This window comes from Elaeis guineensis, chromosome 11 (assembly GCF_000442705.2).
Source record: "Elaeis guineensis isolate ETL-2024a chromosome 11, EG11, whole genome shotgun sequence".
NCBI classification, from domain to species: domain Eukaryota; kingdom Viridiplantae; phylum Streptophyta; class Magnoliopsida; order Arecales; family Arecaceae; genus Elaeis; species Elaeis guineensis.
The window spans coordinates 94,754,816-94,773,787 of NC_026003.2; the positions used below are offsets into that span (position 1 = coordinate 94,754,816).

Genomic DNA, 18,972 nt, shown 5'->3' on the forward strand with positions numbered 1-18,972 from the left:
CATCATCAATTGCAACCATGCCTAAAGATGAGAGAAAGGTTATTAATGAAAACTCTTGTAATTTTATAGAAAAGGACAAATTAGCTAGTAATTTTCTCTTCACATTTGAGAAGGAATTTTTTCACTTGATAAGATGGAGTCTAAATAGAATGTGTTCTAGAATTTGATAGCTTATCTACGAATATATATATACCTATACTTAAACATGGTAATCAAAGTTGGTAGCATAGCAAACTGGTACTTGCATGTATATAAGGGGTGCCATACACACATTCCCCACCATAAACAAGAATAAAGAAAGTTGCATGCCTACTTTTCTAATACAAACATCTTTAAACAAGATCAACACTTAGAACCCTACAATACATTCTGGTGTAAAGCAAGTATAAAGCCATGTCATTTCAGAATCATCTCACCTCTGTTTCCAGGCACTTCTTCTTGCGATATTATGTGAAATGGAGTTCTAAAGACAGATGAGATGTTCTTATCCTTGGTTGTTGTTCATCAAGATAGGCAAGACGGACTTCAATTTGGCAAATCCCATTGCTAATTGCACATAGATATAATCATAAGTCATATCAATCAAATAGAAGTAAGCAATCCTTGTAGCTTGTTTGATCATGAGCACATAGATGAACCCCAGGAGCCCCACAACAAAACCCAGCATGGAGATAGCATAAAGCCAGATCATTTCGGACTCATCACCATTTCTAGGTTCCTCCTCTTGAGCTCTTGTTTGAAATGGACTTTTAGAGGAGGCATTGTTAAAGCACCATGGCAATGGCCATCCACGAAGATCAGGATTTCCACCATAAATGGAAGGATCACAGAATGTTTGCAATTGTTTTCCCCATGGAATTCTTCCTGACAAGTTGTTGTTGGACAAGTTCAAGTGACTTAAAGAATACATCTATCATTTTGGAGTGATTTGTATTTCTAAGTTCCTCTTCTTTAGCTCTTCTTTTAGAAAGGGCAACATAAAAGCATCCTGGCAACAACCATCCATGAAAATTATGATTGTCACTATAGATTGTGGGATCACAAAATATCTGCAATTGGTTTCCCTGACAAATATGTATGAGGATGCAGAATGTCAACCATGATAATATATTGTGCATAAAGACCAAGCATTTATATTCTTTATATATGTAGCATCTCTTAAAATATGACAAATTATTTTACAAGCTTAATTGAACATCTAACACATCTATAGTTCAAGAGTAATAAAATACTTTAAAAGATTTTGTTCTCTTAAAACACATCCTTCTATCTTAATGGTCCACACTTTTAGCCTTTGCTGCAATATGGATCTCAAAAATTTTATCTTCATCATCAATTGCAACCATGCCTAAAGATGAGAGAAATGTTATTAATGAAAACTCTTGTAATTTTATAGAAAAGGACAAATTAGCTAGTAATTTTCTCTTCACATTTGAGAAGGAATTTTTTCACTTGATAAGATGGAGTCTAAACAGAATGTGTTTCTAGAATTTGATAGCTTATCTACGAATATATATATATATACCTATACTTAAACATGGTAATCAAAGTTGGTAGCATAGCAAACTGGTACTTGCATGTATATAGGGGGTGCCATACACACATTCCCCACCATAAACAAGAATAAAGAAAGTTGCATGCCTACTTTTCTAATACAAACATCTTTAAACAAGATCAACACTTGGAACCCTACAATACATTCTGGTGAAAAGCAAGTATAAAGCCATGTCATTTCAGAATCATCTCACCTCTGTTTCCAGGCACTTCTTCTTGCGCTATTATGTGAAATGGAGTTCTAAAGACAGATGAGATGTTCTTATCCTTGGTTGTTGTTCATCAAGATAGGCAAGACGGACTTCAATTTGGCAAATCCCATTGCTAATTGCACATAGATATAATCATAAGTCATATCAATCAAATAGAAGTAAGCAATCCTTGTAGCTTGTTTGATCATGAGCACATAGATGAACCCCAGGAGCCCCACAACAAAACCCAGCACGGAGATAGCATAAAGCCAGATCATTTCGGACTCATCACCATTTCTAGGTTCCTCCTCTTGAGCTCTTGTTTGAAATGGACTTTTAAAAGAGGCATTGTTAAAGCACCATGGCAATGGCCATCCACGAAGATCAGGATTTCCACCATAAATGGAAGGATCACAGAATGTTTGCAATTGGTTTCCCCATGGAATTCTTCCTGACAAGTTGTTGTTGGACAAGTTCAAGTGACTTAAAGAATACATCGAGGAAATAGTTGAGGGAATCATGCCTGAGAGATTGTTCATTGACAGGTCAAGTGATTCTAATTGCCTCAAGGCGCCAATATTTTCTGGGATCTTTCCGGTGAAGTGATTATTGGAGAGATTCAAGGAACACAGTCCATGAAGATTTACTAGTTCCGAAGGAATTATCCCTGAAAGATTGTTGTCCGAGAGGTCTATACTCATTATGAGTGCGAGCACACTGGTGTACTCAATTTCTATTCCCTTTGTGGTTATTAATAAGCCCTCAGTATAGTAAGCATTGAATTCTGAAAGTATTAGTTTGCGTGCATTCTGCATCCTTTTCATTGCACTAAAATTTCCAAACGATGGAGGCAAAGCTCCTGAAAAATTGTTGCAACCGAGGTCCAAAACTTGAAGATAAGTAAGATGTGATAGCTGCATTGGGATGCTATTGTTGAAGAAATTTGACCTCAAAGAAAGAACTCTCAGCCATCTTAGGCTTTCTCCAATCCATATTGGTAGGTCACCTGAGAATCTGTTTTCACTAAGATCAAGAATAACTAGCTGTTTACAATATCTCAGCAATGAAGGAAATTTTCCAGAGAGCATGTTATTTCCCAGATGTAGCGATTGGAGGTTAACAGGGCATGCCATTGAGTCAGAAGAATGCCCTAATTTGCTGTCCTCCTGAGAATCAATCATTTTTTGTGGTGGTTTGTACCGAAAATGTTGTAGTTCTCCAAAAAGCTCATTGTTAGATAGATCAAGAATCTCCAACGAAGCCAGTCTTCCAAAGAATAGCCAGATGCCACCAGACAAGTTGTTGTTGGAGAGATCAAGAACTTCTAATGAAGATAGATTACAAAGAAATTGAGGGATGCTACCATTAATATGGTTATGGGACAAAATAAAGAATTCAAGATATTTAGCTTTGGCAAAGCTCAAGGGAATAGGCCCAGAAAATGAGTTGTTGGATAGTATCATGGTGTCTAGGTAAGAAGTATTTAATTCAGGAATTGGACCATGAAAGTTGTTGGAACTCACATCAAGATACCGATATTGTTGGCCTCCCAAAGAAGTTGGTAGCTGTCCTGTCATGCTATTATGGGAAACGTTTAGATCATAGATATTCTTTAGATCCCAAAACCAAGTAGGAAATCCATCTGAAATGTTGTTTTCACAGAGCCATAGGCTTAGTAAATTTGTCTGTGTTCGAAGCCAAGTTGGAATTTTTGGTCCCAAATGACAAGAGCACATAACAATTGATGAAGCATTAAAAGGAGGAACCCAATGCTGACTCACCTGAAATGAGTTGTAAGATAGATCGAAGGAGTCTAATCTTGTAAGGTTGGCAAAGTGGGCTTCGGTCAAATGACCTGTAAAGGAATTCGAAGCGAGATCCAACCCTTACAGTGCAGATAGCTGACTCAGAGTTTGTGGAATTGTTCCACTCAAGTTATTGTAACCCACATAAAGTAATGTTAAGCCTTGTAGAGATCTTCTCCCATCCGGTCTGTTTTCTGTGCACTTAGACCAACTTTCTATTATATCTACAAGCTCACCAGTAATGCTGTTATCAGATATATCTAGCATATTCAACTTGCATAGATTCCCTATAGATCTTGGTATCTTTCCAGTTATGCGGTTTGACCATAATGCCAAATTCTGTAGGCTATGAAGCTTGTCAAAGGCATCTGGTATCTCTCCACTGATCTCATTGTCTAATACATCTAGCATCTGTAGGTGAATTAGATTCCCAATTAATTCTGGTATCTCTCCACTGATCTCATTGTCTGATAAATCTAGCATCTGTAGGTGAATTAGATTCCCAATTAATTCTGGTATCTCTCTACTGATCTTGTTAGATGATAGATCTAGAGTCTGTAGGTAGATGAGATTCCCAATGATTTTTGGTATCTCTCCGCTGATCTCATTGCCTGATAAATATAGCTTCTGTAGGTGAATTAGATTCCCAATGAATTTTGGTATCTCTCCACTGATCTTGTTAGATGATAGATCTAGAGTCTGTAGGTAGATGAGATTTCCAATGATTTTTGGTATCTGACTACTGATCTCATTGCCTGATAAATCTAGCACCTGTAGGTGAATTAGATTCCCAATGAATTCTGATATCTCTCCACTGATCTCATTGCCTGATAAATCTAGCACCTGTAGGTGAGTTAGATTCCCAATGAATTCTGGTATCTTTCCACTTATATTTATATTGTTTGACAAATCTAATTCCACTAAGTTGCGGAGGTTCTTGATGCTTTTCGGTATCTCTCCACAAATTTTGTTTGAAGCCATACGTAGATGTTCCAAATGGCTGAGGTTTCCCAAGTTTTGGAAGAAATCTTTAGTAATTTGATTATAAGACAAATCCAATTCCACCAAGTTGTGGAGGTTCTCGATGCTTCTCCATGTCTGTCCACTAATTTTGTTCCAAAACAAATCCAGATGTTCCAGATGGCTGACGTTTGCTAAGTTGGGAAAAATTTCTCCGGTAATTTGATTATCAAATAAATCTAAGAATTTCAAGTTATGTAAATCCCCTATAGCAAATAGTAGCCTATCAGATAAATCACATCCTCCAAGATCAAGATGCAAAAGATTGCTAATATTGAACAGCCAATGTGGTACGGTAGCATTGAGATGGTAATTCCCAGAGAGATCAAGCATGGTGAGAGATGTGAGGTTAACATGTGATATAGATGTAGACGCAACAGGGAGGTCAGTATCGGATAAACACAAATCTAATAGAGAAGAAAGCATGTTAATCTCGTGAAGCCAGTTGGCTGCCTTTGAGAGGTTGACGCCGCTCAAGTCAAGTGAGTGCAAAGAAGGGATGTTGGAGAGCCAACGAAGGCTATCAGCATGTAAGGTCCATCTAGAATTATAAAAATCATAACCATTCCAACTAATATCAAAGAAGTGCAAGCGCGAGAGGTTTCCAAGCTCAGGTGGAATGGATCCACTGAACTCGGCATAGGAGAGTGTTAGGATTTGACGCCTCGAGATTCATCCCACATTGAGCCCACAGCGAGGTTCGCGGCGAAAAACGGAGTCCAACGAGACCAAGATCACCTGAATCGGAGCTCGGATGGAGGAGATACGAGCTTTTGAAGTCGGCACGAGAATCGAGGCGGTGGAGGACCGCCGGCGACCGGCGGCGGGCGGCAGCGGCGCGGCTGCAGACGGCGGCGCGCGGGACGCGCGTCCCAGGCCCGCGTGGGACGCGGGACCCAGGCCCGCGCGGGATGCGCGTCCCAGGCCCAGGCCCGCGCGGGACGCGCGACCCAGGCCCAGGCCCGTGCGGGACGCGCGACCCAGCAGCCTGCTGGCCCTTGCCCCGGTCCACCGTGGACCTGGTGGTCCACGGCGCGGTCTGTGGACCGCGTGGGCGTTTCCCACGCGTTTCTCGCGGTCCACGGCCCTATTTCGTGGACCGGAGCGCGATCGGACGGCCCAGGTGGCTCCCGGTCTTGATCGGACGGTCTGGGACGTGATTTGGCTTGATTAAGGAGTCCTAATCCTTCTCTAACATGTTTTAAGTCTTATTTAAGCCTTTAAAAGGCCTGAGACGAACAGGAGAGAGTGCGGTTTTTCGGTTTCTCGCCGCCGTACGAACCGAGAGGAGAGAGAGAGGCGTGAGGCGCTGTGAGTGAAGGAGCAGGAGGCTCCTGGACAGCGATCGCCAGGCTCTTCAGGGGTTCAGGGGGGTCTCCAAGAGAGAGAGAGCTTTTGTGAGGGGAACTTCATGTGAGAGAGAATTGGGTGTACAAGGGTTGAGGGTGAGGTCTCCTCTTGTAAAATTTTCTTTTCATAGTGAAGTTTGCATGCCCCGTGGAGGCGAGCCCTTTTGTGGCTGATCCACGTATTTTGATTGTTTTTCCTTCTGTTTTGTTTCTTCTTTCTTCCTGCTGCATTGCGTGGTACTGAAAGGGTCTTGGGAGGTGGTGTCCTGGCCAGACATCCACCCAGCAAGTGGTATCAGAGCAAGGCGGAACAAGGACGCAGATTGCAGTGGTGGTGAGCAAGACTGAAGATGGAGAAAACAGGAACAATCAGGATGGAGATCAACAAGTTTGATGGTAAGAGCAATTTCTCCTTGTGGCAGGCAAGGGTGAAGGACGTGCTCATCCAACAGGGGTTGATCGAAGCTCTCTTGTGCGATGAGAAACCGACCACCATGGAGGTGCGGGATTGGAAACGGCTACAGATGCAAGCGGTGAGTACCATCCGTATGTACCTGGCGGATGAGGTGGTGATCCATGTGCTGAGCGAGACTTCCCCGACGGTGCTGTGGTCGAAGCTCGAGGAGTTGTACATGGCGAAGTCTCTCACCAACACTCTTTTCCTCTGGAGGCAGTTTTACCAACTGCGGATGACTGAGGGACAGAGCGTGCAGGAGCATTTGAGCCACTTTCAGAAGATCCTCACCGACCTTCTCAGTGTTGGCGAGAACGTTGAGGAGAAGACCAGGGCGCTGGTTTTGCTGGCGTCGCTTCCTTCTTCGTACGAGTCCTTGGTGACTGCTCTTCTAGTGGGGAAGAGCACTATCAAGATGGACGAGGTCACCGCGGCGATACTCCAGAACGAGGTTCTCAGGAGGGAGAACTCAGCTTCGAGCTCAGGTGTCGATAGCTCAGCTTTGGTGACTTCTGGAGGTGCAGGAGGCGGTAGACGGAGCGATAGAAGATCGCATCGAGGGCGGTCTAAGTCCAGGAGGGACTTGAGCAAAACCAGGTGTTACCGGTGTGAGGAGTTGGGGCATCTAGCTAGAGATTGCCCTCAATTGAAAAATCGGACAGTGGCTGCTGTAGCGACGGCCGGCAGCGATTCAGATGGAGATGTCCTGGAGATATCTGACGAGGTATCTACTTCTTCCCAGCAGTGGATATTAGATTCTGCATGCCCCTATCATGTGTGTTGCATAGAGGAGCAGTTTGACTCCCTGGAGAACAGTGAGAGCACTGTATATCTGCCGAATGGATCGAGCTGTGCGATCAGAGGCATTGGGACGGTCAGCTGGAGGACACATGACGGTGCAGTGAGGAGATTGGGAGAGGTCCGATACATACCCGATTTCAGGCGGAATCTTATCTCACTTAGTAGACTGGATTCGAGAGGCTACAGGACGGTAGCTGGTGGAGGAATCCTGAGGGTGCTACGCGGTGATAGGATTGTGCTGGAGGGGAAGAAGGAGAGCAGAGGACATTATTACCTGGCAGGAAGCCCAGTGCGAGGTGGAGCATCGGGAGCCAGGTGGAGCCCAGAGCGAGGTGGAGCTCCAGGAGGCGGATCGGGCACGAGACAGGAGACTCGGGAGGACGAGAGGCGACGTCGCAAGGTAAGATTCCTATTGCCGCAGGATGATGCCCCGAGCAGGTCTCAGGTCAGGAGGAGCACAGCATACGACGGAGATGGGATCGAGCAGCCTGGCTCGACTCCCATGTTTGCCCATCCATGATCAGCAGGCGATTGCCCCAGGGCATGGGGGCGAGGAGATCCAGAAGCTCTCGGAGTTTGGAGGAGGCCGAATATCGAGTCGAGGTGGAGATTGTTAGGATTTGACGCCTCGAGATTCAGCCCACATTGAGCCCACAGCGAGGTTCGTGGCGAAAAACGGAGTCCAACGAGACCAAGATCACCTGAATCGGAGCTCGGATGGAGGAGATACGAGCTTTTGAAGTCGGCACGAGAATCGAGGCGGTGGAGGACCGCCGGCGACCGGCGGCGGGCAGCAGCGGCGCGGCTGTAGGCGGCGGCGCGCGGGACGCGCGTCCCAGGCCCGCGTGGGACGCGGGACCCAGGCCCGCGCGGGATGCGCGTCCCAGGCCCAGGCCCGCGCGGGACGCGCGACCCAGGCCCAGGCCCGTGCGGGACGCGCGACCCAGCGGCCTGCTGGCCCTTGCCCCGGTCCACCGTGGACCTGGTGGTCCACGGCGCGGTCTGTGGACCGCGTGGGCATTTCCCACGCGTTTCTCGCGGTCCACGGCCCTATTTCGTGGACCGGAGTGCGATCGGACGGCCCAGGTGGCTCCCGGTCTTGATCGGACGGTCTGGGACGTGATTTGGCTTGATTAAGGAGTCCTAATCCTTCTCTAACATGTTTTAAGTCTTGTTTAAGCCTTTAAAAGGCCTGAGACGAACAGGAGAGAGTGCGATTTTTCGGTTTCTCGCCGCCGTACGAACCGAGAGGAGAGAGAGAGGCGTGAGGTGCTGTGAGAGAAGGAGCATGAGGCTCCTGGACAGCGGTCGCCAGGCTCTTCAGGGGTTCAGGGGGGTCTCCAAGAGAGAGAGAGCTTTTGTGAGGGGAACTTCATGTGAGAGAGAATTGGGTGTACAAGGGTTGAGGGTGAGGTCTCCTCTTATAAAATTTTCTTTTCATAGTGAAGTTTGCATGCCCCGTGGAGGCGAGCCCTTTTGTGGCTGATCCACGTATTTTGATTGTTTTTCCTTCTGTTTTGTTTCTTCTTTCTTCCTGCTGCATCGCGTGGTACTGAAAGGGTCTTGGGAGGTGGTGTCCTGGCCAGACATCCACCCAACAGAGAGGTTGAGATATTCTAAATGCACAAGGGAGCCAATGAATTTAGGAATGGGAGCTCCAGAAAAATTGTTCCAGCTCAAATCCAGATACTTCAAATGCATCAAGTCAAGCAAAGAAGGATTCACTTTACTTGGACCTGGAAATTTCATAGTTTCATATGGGACATCTAAGTCATATGGATATCTGAGATCGAGTTTTACCACATGGCCCGTGATATTGTTGCAGCCCACTCCACTCCATCTGCAGCAGTCATGGTCCTTCCAAGAGGAGAGCCACTGGTCAGGATCGTACATGTCTTCTTTGATGGAAAGCAGAGCTCTCCTTTCACTCTCTATGCAGCTCCCCTCCACCATGGAACCATCTCTACCACCAAGGCAGAGACATAAGAGGAAGAGCACGATCAACGTGACATGCATAAGAAATCTGGATGCATTTGAATACCAACTACTACAAACAGCCATATGAGCAGAATCTCACACCACTCCAAAGAGATGGAAAGAAGGGAGGAAAAGCTATGAGGGGTGGCTTCTCATCACTTACATGCTCCTTTTTTTATATGTCAAGTGATTCCAAAGTATATTCCATCTTATGGAATTGTGGTGATTTGGACACTTGAGCCGGATGTTGTGGTGAGTTGTGCCGGATAAGTTTTTTCTTGAACCCTTGGGGTTGAACTATTTGCCTTTCCCTGATTACTGAGAAGTTTTAATTCTTGATTCTTTATTCGAGCTAATCTCTGAATTTGCTTTTGGTTCTTTTCTAGTGTCTCGTATTTATTAGTTTGTTTGAAAGTTAAGAGCAACTTTTGATATATACCTTCCGCGGTGATTTTCATATATAGTTCGGTGCTTGTGATATCGATATGGTATATTTGAGATTCTTTTTTTTCCAAAGCAAGGAGCATCTTTTAAGAGGGAAAAAAAAATAAGGGTAAAATTAAGGGTTTACTTCGGACTCGGTTGGTTTCCTCTTAATTTTTTTTTGGGTAAAACAGGTTTCCTCTTAACTAGTAGAAGGATTGTTAACTTTTCAATGTGTTATAATGTCACCTTTCAGATGCGTCATTAACATTTGGATGACGAGTACAACCCATTCGTCGTAGTTAGGACCTGGGGGGGTGGGGGGAGATGGGTAAAAATTTTTTATGGGATTTTAAGCACATCATGAGTCGAGGAATGGTTTAGCAGTGCTGCACATGAGAACTTAGATGGCATGGCATTAATCCCAGGTACATTAATTACACCATGAACCATGAGGTTCATCCAGAATTTCACAATCGTGATTTAGTGCATTGGAGGTGATAATTTACAAAATAGGAAGTTCAAATTTTGTTGTGTGGTATCCAGATCTATATATAGTGGAAACTAGACTTTCCTTGCACCGGAGTTCGAAACAGCATTTTATGCTATAATAATAAATGGTCCATTCTCAAGTCAAGTAAATGGTTGTCTATTTTTAAGTCAAGTAAATGATGGTCCATTCTCAAGTCAAATGTTAATCCAGTTTAAAGTCAAGTAAACGGTAGTCCATTCCAAAGCAATCAGCCATCAGCTTCTCTGTGGTAGTAATATGAGCTGTTGTCTTTTGAAAATCAAGTAAACCATGCATTGATGTATTACCTGTGACTAGTCATACATGACATAAGTGAGGTTACGGGACATTGACTAGTGATTATCTCCATGCCAGGCTGCTTGAAGGTGATCTTTTCGTCTGCATATGAATCAAATTTGAGAAGAACTTCATTTAGAGCAAAACAGAAGTTACGACACCAAAGAGATAGAAAATAGAGATAGAGATGACAAGGTATTTGCGACATATGTAGTTGTAATTGATCAAGAAATCAAGACTGGGTGGATGAGGTTTCCGGTTGAAATGAAGCTTGCAGGGAGGCATTAGTTTTTACGTAATTCCAAGACATATTCCATCTCATGGAGTTTTGCAGGATCCTTGGATGGAATCTGTTTTGTTTATAGGTGGCAATTGGGTTGGATTGAATCAAAAATGGGCCGGATCAGATATAAAGATCAGATCAAGAATTTTTCAACTAAATCCAACCTATTTATCAAATGAGTCAAAAATTCAGCTCTCAATCCGAACTATTTATTGAATAGGTAACTTAATCCAATCCACATAACTCATTTATAAAATAGATCAAGTCATGAGCTTAAACGAGTTAAACGGATTAAATAGAGTAAATGGATTGGGTTAAACAAATCAGAAATATATTAAGTAATTTTTAAATAGGTTAAACAGATTAAACAAATTTTAAATAGATTAAATACGTCGGATTATGACCTATCCCAATTATTAAATATATCAAAGGTCTAAATTTGAATCCAAACTATTTAATAAATAGATCTAAACGGGTTGATCCATTATGACCCGAATTCATTTATGTCAAATCTAAAACTACTTAAACTAAATCGTTCGTGAGTCATATTGATGAATAGGATCATAAATTACCATCCTTACTTTTCTCATGATTTATAATTTATCTTTTTTCACTGGTTATGAAAAGTAAGATGGGCTATAAGGTTCATGTATAGAAATCTTGATTTTTACATTAATAAAATTCATAACCTTAAGATAACAAAAAATTCACTATTTGTGGAAATCTTATGGGCTAAAGAGCGCAGCCAATAAGTTTGGGCTGTCGCGATTCTTTATTCGAGTTGATCACTTTATTTTCTTTGTTGATATTTTATAGTGAATATTATCCATTAAATAACTTTTAAAGATGAAAGTGGATCGAACAATATTCGTTTGGATCCATTTTTATATCCGAATCTATCCAAATATGGATAGAAATTTGAGCATCCGATTAATATCGATATTCATATCTGTATTCAAAAATAGATATGAATATTGATCTAAATATCCAATTCTATTTGTAATTCTTTATAATTTTATATTACTCATGAGCTTTTAAGAGAAATATATAACCACATTCGCATACCATTAACATGATTTACTATCCACTTAATAAATCTTTAATTATGTGATTATAAAATTTAATTATCTAACTTATATCCATATTTATATCAATACTTTCATATTAAATTTATATTTATATCTATTTAAGATAAATATGGATATAAATTTTTATATCCGACTAATATCTAATCAAATTTCAACTCTAATTATTTTGATATGAAATTTACGGCAGCATTCTGATGTGCACCATCCAACTACAAAGATTGGGTGACTAATCTTGAAAGCAGCCCAATACCTTTGAATTGATATGATTGATTTTTCTTTTAACTATATGACAAGAAATAGGTATAATTGCTTATGAGAAATATTAGCATGGACCAACTACATCTTGAGTCAAGGCATATTTATATTCTTTTTATTTCAATATAGTTTGAGAAAATTTTCACAGATCTATGCTGCACGTTATACAGTAATTGAGGGTCTACTCCCAAGTCAAATAAATAAGTGTCCGTTCTCTTAGTCAAATAAACTGTACGTGGACTGCATGGTGTGACTAGTCCTGATTTTTATGTCAATGTAACTAGCAACGTCCTCCACGTCACGCTGTTATATGGCTTCTTCTCATCCTTTAGCATACGGCAAGACTTTAGACTTGTCAAAGCAATGACGTAGAACGTGATCTGGTGGCAAGTAGCTTGCAAGGAATCATGTCTATAATCAGCCGTATCTATCTTCACCACTTTCTAATTCCTAATTTAGTATTTTTAGTCTGGTGGCAAGTAGCTTGCAAGAAATCATGTCTATAATCAGCCGTATCTACCTTCACCACTTTCTAATTCCTAATTTAGTATTTTTAGTCTAGTATTAACGTACCATTTGCAAACAACATAGATTTTGAGAAATATTGACATATCATTTATAATAAGATCACTCCCCTCAAATACTAACGCTTACCCCTAAGGACACCTAGCATCACTGTTAGCCATTTCCTTTCTCTTGATGGAACACAATTAATTAGCTCATTCCTTAAGATTTTTGTTATGCACTAACTTTATAAGACTTGCAGTTTTGGATAATTCTTATGTATAGACCAGATCACTGCCAATAATTACCATGATTTTATCTCATCATCTATGGCAGTACTGGGGAAGTCAGTTGAGATCTTAATTGTAGCCTCATCTTAAGCACCAGAATAGAAGATTGATTGGATGGTTCTAATCACTGGAATTTGTAATGGACTTTCGCTGCACAATAGATCTAAACTGTGCAAATTTTATGCAGTGTAAATGATAGTCCATTCTCGAGTCAAGGTAAATGATAGTCCATTCTCAAGTCAAGTAAAAGATAGTCTATTCTCAAGTCAAGTAAATTTGCAATCCATTATCAAATCAAGTAAATGATAATCCATTCTCAAGTAAATGGTGGTTCATTCTCAGGTCAGGTAGACGATAATCCATCCTCAAGTCAAAGTAAACGGTGATCTATTCTCAAGTCAAACAAATCAGCCATTAGCTTTTTCTTGTGGTAGTCATATCGGTTACTAATTTCGCAAGTCAAGTAACCATGCATGGAAATATCTCATGTGAGTAGTCATATGAAAATCCATGCAATGTAGCAGAATGCAATTTGAAATGAAATTTCATTTATATTCTATTAATTAAATTTTCTCAAGTAAATGATAGGACACAAACTTTGTCCCGAGATACACGACAAGAAGTATTTGCACATATATTGGGGTGAGGGATCAAGATATGGGTGTGTAAGATTTTCAGGTGAAATGAAGCTTGCAGGGGAAATCTCTCTCTATATACGCTATAGTTTGTGTTTATGATTCCATATTACCACTCAAATGCCAGTATAAATTAAAAAAAAAGGAGTGTTTGGTACTTCAGTTTATTCAACTTCAAACACTATGAAGGTGTCATGTTAGTTACCAGTAAAATATCTTGGTAATTCCTACTAGAGAGTTAAAAGATACAATAAAATACAACTTTCTAGAGTTGTCCAAAGATGCAACAGTGGAGGAAGATAATGGAGCCGTGCTGGGCTTTAGGCCAGACCTGAAGGGCTTTGGGTCAGAATTGGGTCGAGTTCGAGTAATCCATAGCCGAGTGAACTTTTTAAGGAATTAAGGATTAAGGAATATCATTCAAGGCAGATGGGATACTGGTCTCCCTTCTCTAGAGTTGCTGATATGTTTGTTTTTTTCCATACATGTGTGGGTCTTGTTTGTAACCATTAGAGTAACCTTTTACCATTCAGAAACTCTTGCAGGAGGAGATATAATTGTCAAGCTCAGCATTAATATGCGTTTACAGATCCAAGGCTAATTTTGCTGGAGATCAAAATTTTTATGGTATGACGATTTTCCTGACAGACTTATAGCATTGTTTACAATGTTCCAACAATAGTTGGATGCCTAACATCTCTAGTAAGTTTATACTTGCTTAAATGATCTAGATGTTAAACTATTCAGTTCTGTTGTCAAATTAATTAAAATATTGATGCACCAGTTGAAGAATAAGAGGTACTTTTTTTTTTCTTTTGGTAGACAAGGATAAGGGGGTGCCTGCATGTTTTTGGCAAACTATGGATTGTTCATTTTAATAAATTGAGACATGAGTTTGGTTTACAATGTAATGGTTGATTACTCTCAGCAAGAATACATAATATATTAACAAATGTCGACTGTGCAACTTATTTTATATAAATTTTAGAATTATAATTTTATTAAAAATTAGTATTTTTATGCTTATGTTATAATTATATTATCTCAAATAGTGGTTACAACAAAACACGTGCAACATAGGTGCCTACTTACTATTGCACATAAATGTTCCAGTGAGAGATGATTGATATCGGCATATCTATTTAATCAATGCATTTTACTTTTAGCTATTGTTTTTCTCAAGGGTTTTGCTCACATAAATCCTAAGATATCAGTTGTCCTAATGATCGAGTGATAGCAATCAAGAATGACTAGGATTTTATTTATACCTTATCTCGACAATCCAACTGGTGGTCAAACCTAGGACTATTAACAAATCGAACACGATCGAACATGCCACTATTCGAGATCGACTGTTTCGAACTACTATTTAGTTCGTGTTTGATTCGGGTTCGAACGTATTTGAGAGAACTCTGTTTGAGATTGATTTTGTTAAGCTCATTATGTTCGAATTAGGCTCGAGTTCGGCTCGTCCAGAGTAACATGAAAAATAAATATTTGAAGAAAACAAAAAAAATAAAAAAAAGAAGAAAACCATGTTGACTCTGTGCAAGACGACCGTTCATATCTTGCTGGGCTTTTCTAACTACTCCACCGAATGCTGGAATCCTCCCTACCACTGCCGGAATATTCCCTCCCCTGATGCTGACGGCCTGCGCCTCCTCGTTGAAGACACCTCCAAGCCATCGAACATCGTCGAGTCCTCCACTGTTCACCCCACAGGGAAGCCATCGCATCAGACCGACCTCGGCACCCTCGGCCTCCACAACCTCGACCATTGCAAACCTCCATCTCTGCACCAAAAACCTTAGCTTCGAGCGCTACGACGACAGTGGGATCGGGATCAAAGAGATCGACAGGGGGGGACGTCGGAGGAGAATGATCGGAGACTGGAGGTACGATAGTGGAGGAAAGACTGCAGCGATGGAGGGTGGAGGCGAAGTTCTGCCACCGCTGCTGTGGCTGGTGGGGTGGGACAGACGGCACAGTCGGTTCATGCGTGTGGTGTGGGAGGACAGTTGGATCGTTCTCACGAAAGTTTAGATCGAGCAACCGAATATCCTCCATGCCTTCCACTACGAAGAGAGGTGGAGAGGTCGAGAGATGAAATGAAATGAAATGAGGCTATCAGAGGGTTAGGGTTTGAGTGTAAGAGAGCATATATAGGCTAGGGTTAATTGATCAATTGATCACCACCGTCGGATCATTGATCCCATAGTGATAAACAAGGCCTTCTTCAGCCACTGGATCAATGATCCGACAGTGATTATTAAGGCTTATGTATAAAATGCTATAATGCACATTATACATTATATATACTAAAAAAATATATACTAAAAAATTCATAAAAAAATAAATATATTAGTATAATATGTATATAAATATATATATAATATAAAATTTATTTATTTATTTTATCATATTTTTATCAATCTGAACACGATTAAATAAAGGCTTGTTCTAGTTTGGATCGTTAAGGTATCTACTTTAAAAATCTTGTTTGTATTTGGTTCTATAGTTTAACAAGCAAGTCGAACATGACTCGAAAATGATTCGAATATTTTGAGCAAATCGAACAATGAGCTAGACTAATAGCCCTAGTTAAAGCAAGTACCAAATGGACCAGACTTTCATGAAAACATAATAGATAAGTATCACATGACCCTTGCTGGATAGGGCAAATGAATCATACTAAGTGAAAAATTGGAGATTGAAAAGGCAAGATAAAATAATGATATAGATAGATCAAAGAATTAAAACTTGATTATGATTAATTGTTATGCAGCAGTACAAACCACAAGCCGAAGAACATCATAGTTTGGTTTGCAGTTATAATGTACAAAAGTGAACTATCAAAACCATTGAAGATGGACAATCACTATAAGAAAATAGACTATTAGCGATGGCTAATTGCCATCGCTAATAGCAGGATTACTGTCGCTAATACTATTAGTGACAGACTCCCGTCGCTAAAAGTTTATTGAAAATAATGTCATTGCTAATTACTATGATTAGCGACAGTAAAATCTTCTACACTAATAACAGTAATTAGTGACTGTATTAGCAGAAAAAAATTATTGCTAATAATTTAAATTTTTTATTAATTAAAATTTTAAAAATTATTAACGATGGTACTGTCATCGCTAATGCTATCATTATTTTTTTAAATTTTTTAAGAAAAATTTTTAAAAATTATTAGCGATAGCACCTACGTCGCTAATGCCATCACTAATAATTTTTTATTTTTTTTTAAAAAATATATAATTAAATATTTTAAAACCTATTTTAATCACAGTAACAAGCAATAATATTTTTTAAAATATATTATAAATAAAATAATAATTATTTATCACAATCATAAATATAAAATTAATTATATTATATTAAAAATATAAATTATATAATTGTATGAATTTATACTACTTTATAGGTATCAAAATTACATACATATCTCTAAAAAAAATCATGTGAGGTCCTCCTCATCATCCTCTTCATCCTCCTGCTCCTGTACATCGTCTCTAGTAGCTGGTGGATGAGAGCCAGATATCCTAGTATCCTGTAATAAAAAAAAATAAAATATTATTAATAAGTTTCGATACAAAGCGTATATATCGATATGAAAATATATATTTCGATATACTAGTCTAATTTTTGAACATATTATTTCTATACATTTCATTCGATGATACAGAGCTATAGACACCTCCCGATCCATCGATTGGATAGTTAGATTAAATTATTATCTCTTAGATCTCTTTTTCAAACTTAATCCTAAACATGTGAAGCTTAGACTTATCTACTATGATGGCTGTGACAATGAGCTCAACTGATTACATAGATGCGGGTCTCAGAGAATCCCAATAACTGTATTGCAGATGGTATCTCGAAAGTTTTGAGGTCGCTGACTCTGACGCCTTCGCACGACCTCCTTTACATGTGTGTCACCCCACATCTAGATCATCGAGACTTGAGAAAAGGATATCAAAGAGTATCGAGCTAGTAGATGGTCGAAGCTATGGCCGAATCCTATGATCCGACTCCTACTCACTCCTCCGGTGGCCTTGAACCATCCCTCCAAATCAAGGAGGGGCTAAGAGGATGGGTTCTCACCATGCCGTGATACGAGATACTCCACATAATCTACCTATATAGTTTAAAAATTTATTAGTGCATACATATCAGTATATATAAAAATTTAATAAATAACATTTTAAGTTTGTTACCACAATCTGTCGAGATCTAAGATCTAAGTAGTCACCAGTCCTCCTAGACTGGTATATGGCCTCCCATATCTACAGCTGCCTTGATGCACAACCAGCTGCCATGTCTATAATAAATAAATAATAAAATTAAATTAATTAAAACATACATATGATCAATTCAATATAAAATTAATTTAAGTATAAAATTTTTATCAATCTATCGATCACAACATGTGTGCCAACGGAGCCGTTAGTGTACTTGATCGGATGCTGCTGGGTGAACTGATTCTGTTGTGCCCTTTATCGCCTACCAGAGTACTCAGTATTCTACTGATCGCAAAGGGCCTCTCATATATCTGTCCGTGTCCAGTGATCTATGTAAGACTTTCAGTCCGATGGTGACTCGGAGCTAGAGTGCTCTATGACAGACTGCCAAAGGCTATACAGTCCATCTCGAAATCTCCACACAACCATCTCCTCAAAGGTCCGACGATCAGCCTCCTCATCCTGAAGAGCCTCGAATCGATAGTACCCCTACAAGTAGAAGCAACCATGTATTAATAACCTATTATGAATTTAAAAATTAAACATCTTTGACTAACCAAGAATATCTCCTAGGTTGCATCACGAGCCCCGATGGCCAATTGGAGAATTCGTTCACCAATCCTAGCATCAATTGTCAGATGATCCTGATAACCACACGAGGCACCTCAGGCTCTATAAATGTACTGCAAGTAGGGTTCAGCTAGAGGTGAGATGCGTATGGAGATGTAGGCCAAAGGGGGTTCGATCGAAAGTGAGATGCGCAAAGGCGACGTCGGCTGAAGGGGACATGCACGGACATCTCTGGAGAGAGGAGGGATGCATGAAGGTCGATCGAGAGAGCGCATGGAGGAGGCTCGAGGGGCTGACATAGGGCACCTGATCCCACCCTTGGAGCCGATGGAGCGCATGGAGGAGGCTTGAGGGGCCGATGCAGGGCACCTGATCTTGACCTTGGAGCTGACGGAGCATGTGGGGGGATAGGCCATGCAGGAGGCTGTTCGAAGGTGTGCGGGAGAGGTTCGACTATTGGGAGACATGCGGAGGTACATGAGGGCACCGATCGGGACCTCGATGAGTCGACCATGCATAGAGATATGCGAAGGGGGATCGGCACCATGGGGACATCGTTCGAAGCCTCTGAATATATGGGAGGTGGAAGAGGGTGCCGGTCTTGAGGACCACCTTGGGCGGTTTCGGCCATGTGTGGAGATACAAGGAAAGTGGGATTGGCCGTGCGGGAGACTTCAGGCCATCAAGGGTGGCTTCAGAGAGTCTTGGGCCCTCATCG

General features: G+C 40.8%; 2 protein-coding genes across 2 annotated transcripts; both read right to left on the reverse strand.

Annotated features, from left to right (window-relative positions):
- Positions 1-484: 484 nt before the first annotated feature.
- LOC140852395 (uncharacterized) lies at positions 485-910 on the reverse strand. The gene has a single exon (XM_073245327.1). The coding sequence runs from the start codon at positions 908-910 to the stop codon at positions 485-487; it is 426 nt and encodes a 141-aa protein (XP_073101428.1).
- A 649-nt stretch (positions 911-1,559) lies between these two features.
- Positions 1,560-9,235, reverse strand: LOC140852396 (uncharacterized). Its single transcript, XM_073245328.1, has 6 exons — positions 8,763-9,235; positions 4,657-5,198; positions 3,917-4,305; positions 3,641-3,853; positions 3,034-3,355; positions 1,560-2,961 (listed from the first exon to the last, which is right to left on the reverse strand). The coding sequence occupies exons 1-6, from the start codon at positions 9,233-9,235 to the stop codon at positions 1,817-1,819; spliced, it is 3,084 nt and encodes a 1,027-aa protein (XP_073101429.1). The 3' UTR covers positions 1,560-1,816.
- Positions 9,236-18,972: the final 9,737 nt, after the last annotated feature.

Coding starts and splice junctions, on each gene's coding strand:
- LOC140852395 (XM_073245327.1), bottom strand. CDS start 910: ATGTATTCTTTAAGTCACTTGAACTTGTCCAACAACAACTTGTCAGGA.
- LOC140852396 (XM_073245328.1), bottom strand. CDS start 9,235: ATGGCTGTTTGTAGTAGTTGGTATTCAAATGCATCCAGATTTCTTATG. Junction 3,854..3,916: donor TCAGTGGAGAGATACCAGAT/GCCTTTGACAAG, acceptor ATAACTGGAAAG/ATACCAAGATCTATAGGGAA. Junction 2,962..3,033: donor CAACAACAACTTGTCTGGTG/GCATCTGGCTAT, acceptor AGCTTTTTGGAG/AACTACAACATTTTCGGTAC.